Raw genomic sequence first — 20,907 nt, 5'->3', positions numbered from 1 at the left:
TTGGAAGGGACCTCCTGAGCCATCTGGCCCCAACCCCATGTAGGTACCTGATCTCCCCTTCAGTGAGGCAAAGCTCCCAAGCAGCCAGCTGGGACTTCACTACTCAATCTGTGCAGCTGGGAAGGCAAAGAGTAAAATCCCTTCCAAAGCCCCTCTTGTTTAACCACAGGGGCTCGTTTTAACTAACCTCAGGGGTTTCAGTGGAGTTACTGGTTAAAGTGGTGCAGATAGATGTAGATGGATTATAGCACCACTGCTAAGATTGCCAAGGAACTGACTTCAGAAGAGCTGATGCAAATGTTCTTAAGAACAATTTCCATGCAGCTTAAGAGTGAGCAACAGCAAGAAAGGAAAAAACCTTAATTAAATAGTTAAATCACATAAAATTTCTCACTGGATGAAAACAAATATTGCTCAGCAGGAAAAAGGTGAAGGGATCCTAAGGAGAGCAGTGGCCAACACAGGGTAGCTCTGCACATTCCAAAAGCCACAGCTCATCAAAAGCCCTGGGGTGATTCATGCCTTGGGGAAAGAAGAAATACCTGGGGAGGAGATGGAGCCGGATCCAGCATCTCCTCAGTGGGCAGGAAAGTCTCACCGGTCTGTGCAGGCAGGAGGAGTTCAGGAGGATGGAAGCAGGTTACAGGGAGCCACAGGAGAGGCAAGTATGCCACACATGAGGAATAAAACTGGTTCATTGCCAAATCCTGCACTCTGGATGTAGAGGCTTGGGGAAGATGCTGGCAGTGAGCGGCGTTTGGTCCAGGGTGGTTGGAAGCTGATGAAGGATAAGAAGAGGTCCCAGGACATTAAATAAATTCTGGGATAAGAATCACAGACATGCTTTTAAAGAGGTTTCTGCCAAGGCCACAACATGTACTTGCCCCTGGGCTTGGTGACTGCACTGCCTTGCCACTCAATACAGACAGACACATTGGCTCAAACCATGGGAGTCACAGTCCCTCTGTCACTCACTCAGCCTTGAGCTCTCTGAACACCTTAGATACCACAGCATCCATTTCATGCCAGTCTTGAAGACAGGGAAAAACCTTTTCTAGTGTCTGCTGGAGATTTATCATTTGGCATTTGAGCATCTTTCCACCTCCAGCAACTTCTCCCAGAGCCTGGGCTCCCAGAACAGGGCCAGAGCAGCTTGTTGCAGGATGAGTGGCAGCTGATTCCACAGCTCTTTGATCCAGACTGTGAACTGCTGGGGTGGACTAAAGAAAGAGGATTTCAGCTGACCTTCATTAGCTTTCTGCTGCTCCTTTCCCAGCTTGTAAATTAGCAAGTATTTGCATCTAAAAGGCAGGAGAGCCAACCTGCTGGGGCTAGGGCAGAGGCATTTTGCAGAAGGGGGCAAAGGGCTTTTCATTTAAGTGGGGGGAGAAAAAGACTTTCCTGTCAACCGGGGCCAGGCAGGGAAATCCAGGCAACACAGATGTAACGTGGCTTTCCCCTCTCCTCTGGTGCCACAGTGCAGCCCACTACAGGGCTGGCCAAATGACCACATGAGATTTCAAAGCTGCCTCCCAACTTCAATAGGTGGGAGAGCAGGAATGAAAACAGCCCTTCAATCACCATGCTGATTTTCATTGCTATTAAATATAATCATCTCTGCTCTCTTTCATCTTCACTTGTGCTGTGAGAGCTGGCAATGGAGGCAGCACACAATAAGGAGAGGCAGAGTGGGGGAATTGCAACAAAGAACATAACCTCCAAAATGCACTGCCAACCCAGGGGCAGGGAGCACAGGAAACAGGGAAACCAACAGGCCCATTGCTATCAAAGGGTGGGAAAAGGGACCAGACACAGAAACTTGCTCAGCTTTGTTTCTTGCCCTCATCACAGCTGCAATGTCTCCAGAGCACTCTGAGCCTGCTCAACACCACCAACAACCCCACTCAAAGGTATCCTAAGAATTTTCAGCATCTTCTGCAGCACAGAGCATGGACCACGCCTCTCATCTCCCACCTGGGCTGCCAAATTTAGAATGCCAATCTCATGGCCCCCCCTTATTTCTGGCCCTGCTTCACTGTGTGACCTGCAGCTACTCAGGCAAGAATTTCTGCTTCTGCTCCCATCACTTGGGCTGCTGTAAAGGCATTTTCATGGACAATCCATCCCTTTGTGCTCAGGTGAGCTCCTCTTCTGTCCAGCAAAGATGCTGGGCTGATGGGAAAGGCTGTGCCAGCGAGCAGGTTTTCACTTTTGCCTCAGCACACCTTGCTCCAGACACTTTGTGGTAAGTGTTCCTTTTTAAGATCTATTGATTTCATAAATAATAGAGTAAAAGAAAGAAACACACAAATACACAGGTCAAATAATCCTCCCTAAGGAAACAAACAGCAGCTACAAAGGAAAAAATAGCCCAGCAGGAAAGCATTGATCTTTAAGCAGGAAATCAAGTGGCATTAGAGTTATTTGTTAATTAACTTAACAGCACATAGATAGGGCCAGATTCAAACAGGTCACCTTAGGGGTCTTGCTTCACAAACAGTCTTGAAGCCTGCCTTTCTCATTCCAGGAGCACTCAGCAGTTTCTGCAACACCACAGCCACCTCTGTCTTGGTTCTACTGACTGATGTCCACAGGGGACAAGTGTCAAAAGCCAAAATCTTCATCCCTAACTCCTGGAAAAAGCTCCCAGCCTAGGGAACCCAACATGAATGAGAAACTTTTCCAGCCACAGGCCTGCATCAGAAGACTCTGACACAGAAATCAACACCCACTGCTCCCAGGATGAAAAGAACAATGTCTTCTGAAGTAACCACAGCCTAGAAGAACAAAAGGAAAAGGGTATTTTCCTAGGCTTTCTAAAGATGAAAACCATCTCAGTTAACCCTGCTTAGCACAAAATGCCTGCTTCACTACACAGACCAGGTGTAACAGGAGACAGGAAGAGCCTTTGTGGCTGTTATAGCATCTGCACTTGGCAGAGTGGATTCACACAAGGGGAACAGCAATCCTGCCCTCTTCTCCTGCCTATGCCATGCTGCCAGGAGGATCTCGTGGTGACCAGCACAATCCAAGGTGCTCGTTTCAGCTGAAACAGGCAGAAGTCCTTCCTCCAGTTGGAAGATCTGCACACCAAAGCTCAGCCCCGGCTGTGAAAACGTGAGGAGGGAATCATTGCCAAGAACAGCCACTCCAGAGGGAAGCAAGGCCATGCAGGATCTCCTGGATGGAGCTGCTTAGCTCAATCCTTTCAGTCACCAGCTGCAAGAACAGCTACCACGAGTGGCACATGCTCCACACAGCCACAAGCTCTTGCAGTAAGCAGGATCAGCCTCAGTAGCATTCCCCACCAGGAATTTGCAGAAAAATCCTTGTGCCACACAGAGCATCATGTATCTTCAGCGTGCCTGGTCTCTGGAAGGCAGCAGTGAGTTATTAGCTGCATGGGAGGTGCCTGCAGGGAGCAGAAACAGTGAGGGAGAACAGGGGTGACAGGTTTTTGGCACTGGGTCATGGCACTGATTCAAGCCTAGCATTTTTGTGACAACAGAATGGTGTGTTTCCAGGGATTATCCAGACATTATCAGAGAGGAAGGGCTGGAGTGAATATAAAGAAATCTAAAGGTGGTCACTGGGGAAAGACTTCCTTGCAGATGGCAAATTCCTAGCCTCGAGCAGTGATCACCTGGCCTGTCTCAGCTGCAGCTAAGCAGAAAATGAGCCTCTGCCAGAACATGTCCAGGTGCTCCCAATGCTCATCCCCTAGAAACCAGAAACCACCCCACAGCACGCTCTCCCAGTTTGCTGGTTTAACAATGTACCCTCACCTTTGCTCAGAATTGATACCAGATAGCTTCAAACTCCACCCGAGGCAGCAGCCACCACTTGTGCAGTGCAGCACAAAGACTCTTGGGCACACCTTTACCAGCAGCACTGGCTGCTGTGCTACAAGGAGATGGAGAAAGTAAGGGATGCCAGAGACCAGTGCCCTGGAAGCCCATCACTCTATTCACTGACACCCCACATTCAAAGCTCTGACAAGCTCTTCTTTAATGGATCCTGTACCTCAGCAGAGGAAGTAATTTATAAACGTGTCCCCTGACAAGGAGAACAGGGGGACTGAAGAGTGATGTCTGCCTGCAGTGACAGCTCTGTTGCAGAGCTACAAATCCCAGCTTTCCCTGAGACACATGTAAAACTTCCTACAGCACATTAAATCCAGGTCAAATACACAGAGGAGTATCAATAAGAGAATCTTCTTTCCTAGCTTATTTCCTTTCCAAAACTACAGGTGATCAGGTCCTGCCACTTGAGAAGCACTTGCAGACCAACCGTTTCTAAAAGCAAGAGAAGAAACACAGCCCTGCTCTCACGTCAGAGTGACAAACCTCTGTAAAACTATTCGCTTCCCTCCCCTCCTACTCACTCGTGTTTCAAAAAAAATTAGTTCAAAAGCAGCTCTTTAAAGAGGTTATATAATAAGTGGTTTGTACCACGAGGCTGGCTAGTTTTAGCCCAGCTACTTAGATCACAGTTGGATTTTATTTCCTGGTTAGCTGGCGGCCTCATATGCAGTGACGAGCCTGTGGGCAGAGGATGCTCCTGGGCCATTGCATTTCCCAGCCAGGAGAGTCAGTACCACAGGGCTCTGCTGCTTCTGCCTATTCAGTAACGAGCTCTGCTCTTGTATCTGTCCAATTCCAGCTCCCAGACAGGAAGGAAAGTGGGCAGTGCTTGGAGATTCCTACTTTTTCACAGATCATGGTTATGTTTAACATGCTCCATCCTCACAGCAGCCAAAAAGCCATTTGCAGCAGCACTGGGCTCCCCAGGGGCCAATCTCGGCACAAAGAACCCTTGCTGAAAGTTTAGTGAGGTCATATGTCTGGCAAATGTAATGGCAACAAATTAAACTACTTTTTTAAGAACTTGGCTTCCACCGTGCCTTGGAGATCCAAAACAAAATCCTTAACTCTTCGTAGCCTCCCCCTGCACAGAGCTCACCACATGAAGTTTTCAAGGCAGGATTTGTCCTCAAGCAGTGCAGAGGCCATGTCAGCCCAAGGACAAGCCACAGGCAGCTCCTCACCTGGCTGCTCCACTGCTCCCCGAATTAACAGCTTCACACATGGGACACTACAGATGTGCCCACATTAAAAAAAAGATCATGACTGTAAAAATAAAAGTGAGTTTAACTAGTTCCATTCAGCATTCAAAAACTGTGCTGCTTAGTGGATAAAGCATGGAGCCTCAGGACAAGACAGGCAACAGGATTTGGGATCCTTAAGGTTTTCCTTTTTTTTGAGGTTGTTGCTCAATCTTTAAGCACAAAGATTAAAATGTAAATCTCGTCTTTTCCAAGCCTTGCCTGGCTCTCAAGCAATAGCCAGCCTTCAGAAGTGCTGGTATGTTTTAAGTCCTGTTCCAGGTAAGAGGGTTGTAAGGGGGAAAATGAAGTTGCTGAGATTTAGGACAAAGAAGGTAGATAATACTGTCAGAATCTTTTCAGATTACCTTTCTTGCCACTTAAATCATATAGAGGTTGTAAGATTGCATCTCTTCCTGACTCCCCACACCCATCCACCCTGGCTTACCTCTACAACAACAACATGGAACAAGAAGTTAGTTCCAGAAAAGCAATTTTCCTGCCCTGCTGCTTGTGGTTAGCATAGAGCTATTTTTTTTCCCCAGTAGCTCTTATGGGCCTGTTTCAGATTTGTGCTGGTAACAGAGTTGATAATTCAGGGATGCTTTAGCTGCTGTTGAGCAGTACTTACACAGAGCCAAGGCCTTTTCTGCTTCTCACTCTACCCCAAGAGAGGCGGCTGGGGGACAAAGAGTTGGGAGGGGACAACCAGGACAGCTGATCCCAGCTGACCCAAGGGATATTCCAGACCACGTGGCATCATGCTCAGCATAAAAAGCTGGGGAAAGACGGGGAAAAAAGGGAGGGTATTCAGAGTGATGGCATCTGTCCTCCCAAGTCACCATTACAATGTGATGGAGCCCTGCTGTTCTGGGGATGGCTGAACATGTGCCTGTCCATGGGAAGTGGTGAATGAATTCCACATTCTGCTTTACCTGATCAACTGTCTTTACCTCAACCCACAAGTTTCCTCACTTTTAGTCTTCTGATTCTCCTCCCCATCTCACTTGGGGTCACTGAGGGGCTGTGTGGGGATTAGCTGTCAGCTAGGGTTAAAACACAACACCCTACATCTCACTTGTCCTAAGCATTTGAGCACTTAACCTGTTTTAGAAGCACAATTACATCTTCCAAATGGATTCACTCAGAACATCTGAAAAGGAAAAGCATCTGTATCAAAAGTGCCCAAATGTGAGCACCTCTGGACACACGAAATGTATAAATTGTACTGTCATCCTCTCTAAAATACTATATTCAAGTTGCTTCTTTGTTTCTAAAACATTAGGAACTACACATTAAAAGGATGCAAAGGCTATTTTTAAAGCAAATCACAGAATATTCTGAGTTATTCTGAGCTGGAAGGAACTCACAAGGATTATTGAATAGCCCATACAGGGATCGAATCCACAACTCTGGCATTATTAGACCCTCGCTCTGACCAACTGAGCTTAAAAACTGATGTAGGAATATTTAAATTTCCCCCACCACATCCCAATCTCAAAGGCCAGTCCACAGCACTGAGGATCAAGTTGAAAGTTTAGGCTCTTGCAACTGATTTTTGTCATTATTTCAGTGGCAGCAGATCAGGGCAGGCACAGCTTTTTTTTTCTAGCAGCAAATTGGCCACAGCATCTTTGAGTCCCTTCCTCCCCACCCATCTGCATCACCACACAAGCTCATTTCAATGAAAATTATGTCAGTCTCTCAGCAAAAAGATACTGAAAGGTTAGAGCAAGAGCACAGAATCTCACCACTGAATTGATTCCATTAAGGAAAAGTAATGATTTATCAGATTCAGAGCCTGGAAACAGAAAACAAAGTCTGTGGCAGAACAGAGAGAAACTCATCATCAACCAAGCAGGAAAATGAGAAAGCTCTCAGCCTCCCACAAATGAAGGAGTGAAATATTGTGATCATGCCAGCAAGGGGTTCTTAGAGATGTACAAAGGATCAGGAGGGAAGGAGACCAGAAGCTTCCTAGTGCTGGCAAGAAAACACAACCAGCTCCTCCCATGTGGGATGAGGAGCATTAACACCACCAAGGTGCTGTCCCAGCCAGCACAGCCTGAAACACAAACAATACCAAAAACCATCCCAAAGCCAAAACCACACCTCCTGGCCTTAAAACCAGCTAAACTCCACGTGAAGTAAAGATGCCAGACTGTCCTCAGGCAAGCATCCAGAGGGCCACAGCACATGCAGAGATGGAGGCCCTGGAAGCTCTGCAAGGCTGGCAGGTGCTGGTGGCACAAGGTACCACCAAGGGCAGGGACTGGGCAGCCTCTCTGTCTGCAGAGATCAGACAGACAGTGGGGAGGAGGTGCTCAATTTCCTGCAGCTCATTTCTCCAGGAATGGGGGTCAGAGTTTATTGCAAGAAAGGAGACCACCAGTATGTGTTAGCAGACGAAGTGTTGCAGACAGGATCTCCCAGAAGTCCAAATTCTTCTGCAGCTACATACTGAACACCTGCTCAGGCCTCAAAAAAGTCAGGAGGAGCGATGAGGGGAGGAGGGTGCCAGTGATGAGCTACTCAACTGTGAAACCATCAAAATGACCAAAAATTAAAGGCAGTCCAGTATGAAAAGAAGGGAGTTCCATGATGGAGAAAACATTCCACTGTTTAATTCCTTTCCTGTCCCTTTGCCTTGCCTTTAATTTAAGAAGCAAAGATGAAGCAAAATCTCCTTGGAAATCACCCTGCATCTGACAAGCTGGGGCCTCTGTTCCAGCCTCAATCATTTTTCCTATATTGCACATGGGAGCAGGCTAAATGTGTCAGATTTAATCACCTCTGCACAAATATCATGCAGGGTCTCAGCTGCTGTGTCAGATTTGCTGTGTGAGACTCACCTGAAACAAACCCTTCCAGGTGCCAGTAGCACAGGACCTCACCTGCTTGATATGGTCCTAGACCAGAAGTGAAACACCACTGCCCCAAATACCCTGAGAGCACTTTGCTTCTCACCTTCAGCCAACACACACCTCAGCAACAAGCCTAATACAGCCTGGGCCAGGCATCTGTAAACTCCAAGGTGCTTACACACTTTAAAACTAACTTAGTAGGACCAGAGACAGGAGAGATGTGACCTTCCAGTTTAGTACTCAGTCCACATGCTGGCTGCTGTACTTCTGGAAAGCACAAGAGATCACAATTGTTACCCACACTTACAAATAAAATATTGCTTTTATTTTAGTAAAGTTACAAAGCTATTTACAGATACAATAACTATACATTCAAATTGAAAAATAGAATGTGCTCAAAATTGTTAAAGCAAGTCACACACAGTCTGGAACTCCCAATGCCTTCACCTCCTGTCTGATTTTAGGAAATCAGTTCGTTTTGTTCTGAATGATTTTCTGCTGATTCTCAAGACATTCCTTCAGCTTGTCTTCAGTGAGTGTCAGCCTCTGCTCCAGGATGGAAACTGTCTGCAAAACAAAGTGAAAGCTGCTGTTGAGCTACTGACAAAGACACACTGCACACTGTACTCCCAATAAGATGTGCCCAATAAAATGCTAAATTCACAGGAATATTTCGAGGTATTCCCAGTATCAGCATTCCAGCAGGACAGAGCCCCTCATGACTTCAGAGAGGAGCAATAGAAGGCAGTGGACACAAAGCCCTCCTGCAGACAACACCAAGCACCCATTTCAGCACTGGTGCTTTCAGACTGGGCTTTCATTTCCTTTCCTGGACAGGTCCATGAGGCACCAGAACTGGAGAGCCACCAGAAACGCTTCTGCTAACGAGACACACAGATTTTAAACAGTTTTGCTCAGTTATGGCTCTGATTTTGTCTCTTTGCTTCCAACCATTTCCTCCCTTTCCTGAACACCATGGGTCTGCTGTAATTAAAACACTCAAAACTTGCTGGAGAAGCACCATAACAGGCAAGAAAACCTTCCCAGTCTAACACAATGCAACAGGAGACAGAGGGGAAAAACTCCAAGTGGCAATATCTATCTCAACATAATGTCTACATTTTTTTTGTGCAATCCAGTTACCCTGCAAAGGATTGTTCTCTTTCTCCTCGAGCTGAAGTCATCATGTACAGGATGCACAGGAAGAACATTTTAACCACGTGGCAATAAAAGCTTCTGCTGAAAACCTTTTATTGATCACTCCAAGATAATCAAGGGCCTCAGCTATGCACAACCACTTTCAGCTTCCAGAAACATCAAAATGGCTGATAATGGGTGGTGATGATTTAATGCTTTAATATCCATAAACTTATCAGCAACAATCAATAGCTTCACGTTTTGGGCATTTTTACTGCATAAATAACATCCTCTGCCAAAAACAAAGGATGCTCAGAACCTTGGACTTTAATAAAGTAATTCAAATAAACTTGGACAACCGCTGTTTGTATAGCAGTTATACATAGAAAGCCTTTTAATAGCACATTTCGTAAGCACATCTCTAAGTGCCTGACAAAAGCAAGCAGGTCTCATTATCCCCATTTTACAGCTGGGGAAACGAAAGCACAAAGAGAGGAAATAGCTTGGCTAAGGCCACTTGAGACTAAGAAAAGTCTGCTGTAAAATGATTTGGGGAATGAGACAAGTCATGGGGGAGAAGAGAAAACAGACATAGTAAAAGCAGCAGGCGTAAGGCAAAGCCATCTTGCAAGACTGCATCAAGGAAATCAGGAAGGGCTTGAGATTGTTCAGTGCATCACCATGCACCTTTTTTTTCCTCCCTAAACACAGTTCAAAGCTGATTTCTGATCTATTTCTTATTTCTGACCTGTGACAAGGCAGAAGAGCTCTGCTGCAGCTGTAGAAAGCTTCACCTGAAAGAACAAACCCTGCACTGCCCAAATGTTCCATGGACTACAGCACCAGCCGTGTTTAAGTCTTTTCCTCTATTTCCATCCCTTTAAGGCACAGGAACTGAAGTACACAGAGAACCTGAAGAAACATTGTGGAGCAGGCAGGTAACGTCCCAAGTGCCCCAAAGCCAGCAGGAGCCCTCCCATCTATTCAAAGGAGAGAGGACTTAATCTTTCCCACATCCAGCCATGCCATTGCCTAGTGACTGTCTTGGAGACCAGGAACAAAGCTATCAAGGGCAGAACACAGCAGGCTGAATATCTACCAGGGGTTTACAGCAAAGATCTTATCCTTCAAGCAACCAGACAGAATGAAAACCAGTAGGGATCCTGGTTTTTCCATCTAAAAAATGAACTAGTAACTCAACACTCTAATAAAAAAGAGGGAAAATGAAACATTGCATCAAATTTCCTTTAGAAAGATAATCAGCTGAATTAATGTCCCAGTCACACTGCCCTGCCAGAAGCAATACCCAGATCACTCGTGGTTCCTCTGTTCTATGATTTACTGCCACCATGATCCTGTCAACAGGAGTTAAGAGCTGCTACACACAGCACCATGAGACACAAGTAAAGCAGATCTCACAGTGTTGAATTTGTGAAAAAACTGCAAGGAAAATGTTTATTGGAATGGAAATTGCATGTAAGTATAAGCAGAAACTTGCAGCAAGTATTTTTTGGAAACTAAAAGTGGAAAAGTAGCAGTCAGAAATGAAATTCAGGAAGTCCAAATTAGGAATCAATGACTATAGTCCATTTAGACTTGGATGTATGATGAATATAAATAGACAAGGCATCTGACATCCTAGGAAGGTAAGGGAAAGCACAAATACTGCCCATCTGCTGAAAGTGCTATATTGCAACTTGCACAGAAAAGCTCCTTTATTAGCAGCTGAAAGTTTTACAGTATTTCCATGCTGCCATTTATAAAGCAAATCATTCTCAGGAGGCAAATGAAACTGCACCCATTCAACTCCTGCATGCTTTTGTTATGGCTTCTCAAAGGTAACAAACCAGCAGTTAAGCCAAGGAGGAGAACACTCTTAGCCAGGTCCAGTAAGGATTCACCAGGGCCAGGTTTGCCCTCTGTGGCAGGATCTGGAAGGATCTGTGTCAGAACGTCTCCAGTACGCATCCAAAATGCCAGATAATTTACTGAAGTCCTGGCTCAAATTGGCAGAACCATAACAGCTTAGGCTTAAACACGAAAAAAAGACCAAGTTATTTATTTTTAAGGAATATTTCTGACATTACAGTAATATACTGAGCATTACTATGGGCACCAGAACAGAATACAGGAATTTTTGACAGAAAACTTAAATGACTTTTACCAACACTTCCTGCAACATTCATCTTCATTTATCTTCACAGACTCAGCATTGAAAAAACCCATTCTTCTCTTTGGAAACATTAATGAGAAACTACGGAGAAATAAAAAGTTGCCTTCTATTTACTTAAAAATTCTGGGGAATATTCACTTCCATCCTCCCCCAGGACACCTAAACTGAGGCACCCATGTAGCCATGCTTGCTTACCTGATGACAAGCCCCTTATCCTATTCCTCCATGTTATTTTTACAACCCAAATAACAGTGATTTGGGATGCTGTTCCACGAAGCTTTCATTGGTATCTTTTCCTTAGTCCCTCTTAAATATGTTTGATTAAACGGTTTAAAAGCCACTGGCCTTAGGGTTGAAGCTTCTGCAGTAGCCCTGGAGGGGCTTTTAAGGAAGACCCATAAGGGGAACCAGGTGCTAAAGTGAATGCCAAAAGAAACCCCAGTTCCACCAGCATCGAAGGAAATCTAAACAGCAGAGTCCAGAGCAAGGGAGCAGAGGTCACTAGCAAGCCTCTGGAGCAGCAGTGCTCCCTGCCAGGAGAGATCCAGCCAGCCAGATGGCTGCTAGGAGCTAAAGCACTACTTAACCTGGAGCTGGGGACGAGGCAGGCGAGGGCACAGAAGGGTGGAATAACTAATGCTCAGCTCACCCTGCTAAGGGACACTCTCTGCAAGGCCAAAGGTGCAGCACAGGGCTTTTCCAGTCTGCACACAGTGGCCCTGAGTTAGCCATATAATAGCACAGGGGACAGAGGAGCCTGACTGATCACCAGTAATCAGGGAACTCCCCAAAAAGAACGGACACGGCCGTTCCTCAGATCAAGTTACACCACTTGGCTGAACCTAACAAGAGATATGATCCTGCAGTGACTGCACCACAGATGTGTTCTTGGCTCTGTGCAGAAAATATAGGGCAAATGCACTTCTATTCCTGTTTCTTCACAGCAGAAAATCCCTCTCTCCATTGATCTCAAAGGAAGCAGTAGTTTTCTAGCTTTACTTAAAAAGACCCTCAAAAGTTTGCTCCACTGTTTTTTTCTAAGCATATGCTAAAAGATTTTGCAGAGCACCAACATATCAAACAGCTCAAAGAAAAAAAACATTACTTCTGCCTCTTCAGGTTTTTCTTCCCTATCTGACATGTTAATTTATGAAGACAGCATTCTCTTATCAATTTATAAAAAAAAATCACCCACAATGAACACACAACAAGTGAAGAAGTTTGTAATTTTCCTTTACTACAGTTTCTCCACTCCACTGTGTGGGTACTAGGAAGAACTTAGGGATTGATGGTTTTTACGAGGTCTGTTGAAGACTACAGATGTCCCGAGGATTTACAGAATGAGATTTGTCACGTCTGACCTGGAGTTAAAGGCTAAAGAGCTCTGCCCCCTTAACACGCATGGCCAGTGCAGGTGTGTTCTCAAAGACTGTAACTTCTTGTGATTTCCCCTAAAATTAGCAATTTCAGAGCTCACTTCATTCCCAAACACAGCCAAGTACAAGTGAACTGCATCATAAAAATGCTGCCTTAGCACCCAAGGGGTACCAGGTAAATTAAGCTCGGGAGCCCTTTCTCTAAACTAATGCAATGAGTGAAACAAATTACTATGGGAAGGGTTTGCACTGGGGTAGCCCTACCTACATTTTACAAGAGAAAAAAAAAAACCTTAACTCCTGCCACTAACCACAATTTACAACTCCAAACTGCAGCTGTGAGATTGAAAGGCTCATGGGAGAACTTATGCAGAGAGAGTTCAAGCATGAACCTGTCTGGCAAGAACAGCTTCTCCTCCTCCCATTCTGGGTTTTGCCCCAACATGCTGCCAGTGTCCCTGCACCTCAGCAGCTGCATTTGGACCCCCAGAGCAGATCCCTGCTCTTACCAAGCACACTTAAAAAGAGCTGGGCTGCTCTCCTCACGTGCAAATGGTAATTTAACACCTTTGAGACGGCACTCAAACCAGCTACACACATTCTGCATGCTCTGAAGCATTCTAAGCAAGAGTTGGCAGCCCAGACTAGTGAGGAGGTAAGTCTCATTTCACAGTACAAGAAGGCATGAAGCTTTCACAGTAATTAACATTTTATGTAGCAAACGAATGCCTGCAAGGACCAGCCCTAGTCCAGTGGTCAAAGCCTTAACCTCAGAGTGGGTTTTGGTTTAAAATAAAATGTGGGGTGATTTCTAACAGAAATGATAACTCCTCTTGTGCTCAGACTGAAACAAGACGTGCTGCCCCAAACATTTTAAATCAGGTCTGTAGCTCCTCACCATCTCTGCTGGTTTTGCATTGAAGCTAATCACAGAAGTAATTTTTCGGAGAGGAGTTGCTAAGAACTTCCTCCATGTCTGAAAAAGCCAATCAATGATCAGTTTTGAGAACTGACAACCTGTTAAACCACTGAGAAAGCCGAACATGCCACTGTGAACACACATGTTAAAATCCAACAAGGCCGGGAAAAAGCTTCCTGGCCTTTGCAGAGAGTTCTTCCCCTCCTGGCCCAGTGGCTGGGCAGGGGAGGGGAGGCCATGGCTGCTAACATCTTGTGGACATTCAGACAGTGTCCTGCTAACACAGCAATATCCCTCACAGTGCATTTAATTTAAGCAAGCTTAGAAAGGGGAAAAATGTATTTGCATCAAGATTTTATAACAAGCATATTTTGGAAGTAAATTTCAGGGGGCAAAAAAAAAGTAGCTCTGCTCAATGACACAGAGGACTGGCAACAACCAGGCTACTTAATTAGTTTTGAGTGAGAGATCAAAGCTACTGAATCTCTAAGAGATGGGTCTGACTCACAAGAAATAGCCTCTACGGCTTTTAAATTCAGATTTAAAAACCAAGCTCATCTGACACTCCATAGATTTTCAGATGAGAGCTTTATTAGTGTTTCAGATTTCAAACTATTTCTCTTGGAATAAAATTGCTTGCAGTTTTTCTCCTGTATATTGGGTCCGTCGGTGTTCAGGTCTTGAGAGCAACACAGAAACCAAGATATTTGCACACAGCAAATGATCCCCCCACCACTGCCAAATACTTCTTGATTTGTAACTACTTGAAGTCATAAAAACATATATTTTACTAAACCAGTTGCTTAATTTACATTCAATGCCTCTCAAAAGAGAGGCCACATTCATCCCTCACCAACACAGGCTTGAGACCGCATCTCAAAAAAGGAGTAAAAATTTGATTTTACTCACTTTCATTACTAAGCACTGGACACACAAACATTTTCAGCTTTAATTAAAAAGTAACTCACTTGTGTCCAAGTATTTTTTTAAGCTAAAAAAAAAATTTAGAAAAATTCTTTCTCTGCCTGCAATCTTTTCTGGAGTGAAATAATCCTTTAATCTCACATGATCTAGATTATCCTTCAAATTGAGGCTTTGGATTATTTTACAGATTTATCAAGTCTTCTCCATTTCACTGTGTTGTTTTCTCCCAGCTTCAATGCAAGATTAGTTTGGGGAAGCATATAAAGCCATTTCCTGTGGGTGGATTATTGCAGCTATTTATGAATTTTTATGCTAACCTGATTCTGAACTCTTCCTTTGGAGAAGACATATTCCTTCCCACATAAAACCAGCAGCTTTTTCCTCAGTGCCTGCTGCCCACAGATGAACAGAGTGAACACAGCAGCTGGAGGTGTTTAGAGTGAGGACAAGTGTACATTAAACTGCTTGAAGAAGATCACTGAAAATACAAGTTTTCCACTGCAGCCAAGACAGTTACTCACAGATGGTCTTTTTCAGAAGGGCAGCTCAGCTGTAAATGCAAGAAATGCACCTGAACCAAGCAAATCTTTGATATCTGCTACATTTTTGTTTCAGCCAAAACACACCTTTCTGTGCCAGGTTATCCAAGAGAGAAATCACCTTGTTTTTCCCTTAAACTTTAATATTCATCCCAACTCTTCATATAGGCACTGAGATACCGAGATTCAGCCTTCAATAAAAACAAATAAATTGATAAACAGCTTGCATTTTCATCCTTTTCACATTTCTGAAATGCCAGTAGAGGACTTTTAAACACTGAGACACTGACAAGAGAATAAGCTGCAGGAAAGGGAGGAGCAAAGCATCAGTATTATACATTTATTACTCTCATCTGCCTCATTCCTTTGCCAGATGTGAATTGCCTGCTTTCCTACAGAGGGAAACCAGGGTATCTAAGTAATCCAAAACTAATGGGAACAACTGGCTTATGTCCAGGTCTCTACTTCACTCTTTAAGGCAGCAGAATTATTAAGCATCTGCTACTCTTCTGAAAAAGAGCCATGTAAGGCCAAACACAAACTGCTTTCAAGAAAAAAATATGAGGACCCTGTCAGGTCACATTAGACCACTTTCTTACAAGTAAAACAAAAGTTATCCTGACAGAGCTTTGGGGATGAGGAGGAAAAAAAAAGGTTTCATCGAATCAAAGACCACTTGAAAGGAAGTTGCCAAAACTTTAAAGAATTGAATCGTATCAACAACATAAGAATGAAGCTTAGCAAAGCTTCTATTCACTCTCATGGTTACTGCTAGTTGTGATAGACAACAGCCACTGGATTCTTCTGATCCATCTCTCTGATAAGAACTGAAGTGGCACCTGAAGGAGCAGTGCATCCTTCTGTGTGGGGCACAACACCTCCACAACCTCAGCGATTGGTGACGGGCAGGAAGAGATCTCTGAATTGAATAAAAACAATCTCACTGAATGCAAGCACATGACACCTCATTTCATCTGGAAATCTATTGCCAGCACAGGGGAGGGACTGATCATTGGTGATGCAGCTTCAAGTGTACAGCTCAGAACAAAGCTGTGTGCTGGCAAGAGATGACAGCCCACAGCTGATGTCTTACTATCACCTCTTTCAGCAGAAATTGGAAGTATTTTCTCTCCTTCCCACTTCTACATGATACCAGGTTTAAACCTTGAAATGACACCTTCAAAAAATATTAGAAAAATAAATTTGGCTTAGATCTGCATAATTTCCCAAAGTAGTTTATCACAACTTCAACCTTCCCCCACTGGTACTTTACATGATGGTAACACAGTGTTGCATCTACAACAAGAACAATGAACACAGAAACTCAAGATACCACATCAGAAATGAATCCAAACTCCCACGGAGCTAACAGATTAAATTCCTAAAAAGCCCATGGATGGCCATATCAAGAGGGCTTCTGGAAATGTCACATGTTCTTTTCCTTCAATTGGATGGCCCTGCTTATGCCCTTAGAGTTCTCTTTAAACACACAATACTCAGGAATTATGATTTTAACAGAGCACTAGGAGCATCCTCAGCCCTTCTCCAGGAAGAGTAGTGACATCTGTTACGTGTTATTTATTAAAGCTTTCAATTGTTTTGAAGAAGCAGTGGTGTCCTCCTGTCACAAAGAGAGGTCAGCAGGCCCAAAGCTGACACACACACATTGGTTTGAATCTGCTGCCTGCAGGGAGCAGCACCCATTTGTGCTTTGGCAGAAATGCCTTGGAATAACAACAATCCCATACCACCAGGCACTGCTTCCAGTTCACCTGGATCTCTGCACACCACAGCTCCTACCTGAGCACATCCAACTGCATGGAAGAGGGCTAACAGTGGCTCTGCTGGAGCTGCACTCCCTTCTCCTGCCAGCCAAAGCTGGAAAAGCTAAAGCTCAGAACACCTGCCTTGCTCCCTGCCCACATCCCTTCTCTCTGAGGTGCCTTCTGCCAGGAATGAGGAATTCTTCCAGGCTCATTTGCTAAAGTTTGTTCGGTGTCAGTTTGTGTCACTGCTAAATATCAAAACCTTGGCATCAAAACAGCACGTCAGGGACATCTACCTGTACAAATGCATTAAAATGGTGTTAATACAACATACACAGAGTAGAGCCAATGGGAAATGAAGTACATCAGAGATGGTAAAAATGCCACAAAAAAGGTAAAAGGTTGAAGAACACAGTTACTCAAGGCAATTTTTTGTGGTTTTACTATTTCAGGGCTATTTCCAATTTTATCCCATAACTTACTAATTTATTCCTCCCCCACTGATCTCAATTTCTCTTTCTGCTAGGTTTAAAACAACATTTAGAATTTTCTACAGTTACACAATATCTTCAATAGAGATATTTGCATTGCTTATATTTAGGTTAAATCCCACACGTACTGTTTACTGCAATATTTGCCTCCTCTAAACACCTATGAAGCTGAAAAGGAGCCATTACACATCCATCATCAGAAATGTGGATGTGATTTATGAAATGAAAGATAACAATCACATTCCTAGCTTACTAGGGAGACATAAAAACAGTATTAAAATATTTTGTGTATACACTGGGTTGCTTTTTACTCAAGTATGAAGGCCCAGTGTCACACACGATTTCCCTCCACTCCTCCAGTGTTCAGTGTTTTAAGGATCACAGCAAAAGTGCTTTTTTGCATTTCTGCCAAGTGAACTTAAATACCTTTTGGGTTTCATCCTACACTATTTTAGACTGCCTGTAGTTGTGGCGTGTTTTTAATCCCTAAATCAGCCTTCAATCTCCTGATGGGCCCACCAACCCATCATCTTAAACTCTTTGACAAGTACTGTGACAAGTTAACTCTCTCAAGAGCAGAGAGCTAACTCAGACTACTAATCAGTATGTTCAACACCAAGCTTTGAAGACCTACTTGTTCTTCCTCAGAAACAGTATTTAAACTCACATTAAAACCCTCCCAACAGATTCTTCCATCCTACCACCATGGTCTCAGCTACAGGAGACCTCCAATGTTTACCATGCCATGCTTTCTCCCTGCTTCTCACATACCTTAAAAAAACACAAAGAAACTCAGGTCCAGACAATCAGAAACAGTATTTCTCCACAATGAGCAAGGAGCAGTTATTTAGTTGATCAAAAAACACTTCTATCCCCAAATTTTTATTAAGTAAACACACTCTGTGATGATCACCATTAATGGCTGGTTCTGTTCAAGCATTGCTTAGTGACTCCAAGAAAGAACTGTTCATTAATGTTTTAGCAAGGGATTAGTTGTTTGTGGCCATGGGTGAAAAGCATGTTCCAGCAACGAGGCACAGAAGGGCCCAGACTTGTTGATGGGAGGAGGATTCTGCAGAAATTGGACTGTGTAGGTGAATGCTGGGTGGGGGAAAGGAGCAGGATCTGAACAGAGTTCACCTATAGGCTGCAGTGTAATGGAGGAGGGAAGACAGAGATTATTCACCAAAACAGAGTTATTTTGCCAACCACTCCTTCAGGCATCACCTGAGATAAACCCTGGCTAACAGAACAGTCTATCAGAGCTGGCTCCAGCTGCATCTGCTACACTGCAGCATAAAGAAACTGGGGAAGAGCAAGGCCTAAGCTGGAAGCCAGTGCGAGGGAAATGAAAGAGGTAAGCTGAGAAGCAGGTGATGAAAGACTTATCAAAATGCTACTAAAAAGAAGTTTTGAACCAGCCATATTATTATTCTATTAAATTGTTGCAAAACATTCCCAATTCTTCCAGTCACAGGTACCTTTGTCAATAACAAATTAAAAAGCAAACCATACCTGAGTTAGAACATCCAGCTGTCCTATAATATGCTCCAGGGTATTTGCAAGACTGGTCTCCTCCTCTTGCTGCTCCTGGGTCCTACTAGAATCCTGAGTTTTTGTTTTTTTATGATGAATGCCACAATCCATTTCTGACTGCTGGAAAAATAAACAGACAGGATCTGCTATTGTGATGCAAACAACTGCACAGGGATTTCTGTTCCATGGAGGGTAAACAGTAAAGGACAGTTTATGCTGGGACAGTCTATGCTATTAAAAACAGGCAAAGGAGGAAAGGAATTGTTCTTGTCACAGCTGGAAAAGGAAAAGCTTCTGCTGACTTGTCTGCCTGCTCCAGGTGGAGAGTGGTTTTGCTGTTTTCTCGGGGATTTTTTGTGTGTGCTTTTGTTTGTTTTTAAACCACCACCAGGAAAGGCAAACCTTAGATTAAAATCTTGAAGCAATCCTGCAAGGTTCAAGTTTTCAATGTACAAAGAACTTCGGTGTGCTTTTGTGGCACACAAGCACAGACTACAGGTAAGTGAAGACTCACTGGAGCTGCTTAGGGAAGCACTACATCCCAATGAAAGGAATTAAGTAAGCTACCCCAGAGGAGTCTGATTATTTCACTCCAACAGTAAAGTTAAAGCCTCTCTCCATGCTTGGTAGTTGAAAGAAGGCAAAAACATTGTACTATAATTAAGTTCAGCAGAAGCAAGATGTCCCAATATGCATTGGAACTGTTTTGATTTAGTAATTTTTATTTTGTTTATATCTTGAACTGGTTTTCCTCCTCAACAAGATTAAGAACAAGTTTACTTTGAAGTTTCAACTGTTGTAGTTATGCAAGCTTGAATATTTCATTCAGAATAAATTAAGTTTGAAAAACACAAATAGATCTCTACTAAAGAACCCATTCTTCTTTCCTTTTCTTTCAAAATGGTATCTTTCTTGTAGAACAAACACTATTTGCATTGTTTATCTGCATTTTTGCCAGTAGAAGCAGTTCAGAGAAGCTTAACTAGAGGAGGTAGCCAACTGGTTAAGCAACTGCAGACTTCAGTTTCTCAATTTACACTAATGGACAAAATATGAATTGAAAGCCAAGATCACAGCTTTCAAAACACACTTATCCATGGCCCAATGCCTGATGCAGCTCCATCCCATGTACTTAATACTCACACAAAGTTTACAAATCAACAAAGCAGAAAGGAATTCTGACAGATTGAAAAACAGTCCCCAAAAGTTCTTCCATATGTACTTTTTCTAAGTAAAAATGTAGATTTGCCTGTCTCTTCTCTCCTATGCAACAGCAGGAATTCATTTCTCCCCAGCACAGTACTACAGATTTACCTGCTCCACTCTGTATTTGATGCCAGATGTCTGCAGATGTGCAACAAGATCAGCTCATAACTTTAACCACCAAACTGTTCATCATGAAGATATATACACACATACAAAAAATTTATATATTTTTAAAATAGACATAAAAACACTTGTGCTGCTGGGAGCCAATGCTGAGGCCACAGAAAAGCTCCCAATGCTGAGCTCCATCTCAATGCACAGGCAAAATATGCAATAAGTAGCACAAGGAACAGAAATGTGAGCACTTAGGGAAGGTGGACACTGGAGGAGGTGAGCAAGACAAAAAGAAATAAGAGGCTGCAGCAGTAGCAGCTTTGCCAGGAGAAGGCCTTGCTGCTGGCCACCAACTGCTGGTAGGAGCTGACCATTCTTCCAGCCCCTGCCCACCAAACCATCCTCCTACAGCCAAGCCTCACGTGGCCAGTTTGGCATAAGGAGCAGGAAAGAAGGGGAAGGTTTAAATGACAGCTGCTTCCCAGGGATCACTGGGCTCCACCACAGGCCTGGGATGCAGACAGGTATCAGGTGGTACCAGCCACAGCAGCCTCTGCTAATTTCCTTCCTCCCACCTGCTTGAATAATTTGGATTATCTCCAGGCCCCTGGCCAACACCACCCACACTCCAGGTCACACAGCACTGCCTCAGCATGGCAGCCACACTCCAGCTGCTCCTGTGCTGCAGGAAGCCCAAGAGCCACCCATTGCTCACCGATGCATTGATTTAATCAACTAAAATATGTTCTTGCAGAGAT

The 20,907-nt window shown here is 43.9% G+C and overlaps 1 protein-coding gene across 3 annotated transcripts in view; it reads right to left on the bottom strand.

Annotated features, from left to right (window-relative positions):
• Positions 1–8,271: 8,271 nt before the first annotated feature.
• Positions 8,272–20,907, bottom strand: part of POC1A (POC1 centriolar protein A) — a 42,415-nt gene continuing 29,779 nt past the window's right edge. For 2 of the 3 annotated variants that reach the window (XM_014869640.2, XM_088171566.1), the window contains exons 10-11: positions 18,809–18,949; positions 8,272–8,535 (exon numbers count right to left, since the gene is read on the bottom strand). In XM_014869640.2, coding sequence (XP_014725126.1) covers positions 8,437–8,535; positions 18,809–18,949 — 240 coding nt within the window. In that variant the 3' untranslated portion in view covers positions 8,272–8,436. The remainder of the gene's footprint in view (positions 8,536–18,808; positions 18,950–20,907) is intronic. The other variant, XM_014869641.2, reaches the window with a different exon arrangement.

This window comes from Sturnus vulgaris, chromosome 11 (assembly GCF_052056855.1).
Source record: "Sturnus vulgaris isolate bStuVul1 chromosome 11, bStuVul1.hap1, whole genome shotgun sequence".
NCBI classification, from domain to species: domain Eukaryota; kingdom Metazoa; phylum Chordata; class Aves; order Passeriformes; family Sturnidae; genus Sturnus; species Sturnus vulgaris.
Note: the sequence above shows the minus strand (reverse complement) of the source record. Positions and strands in the feature narration are given on the sequence as shown.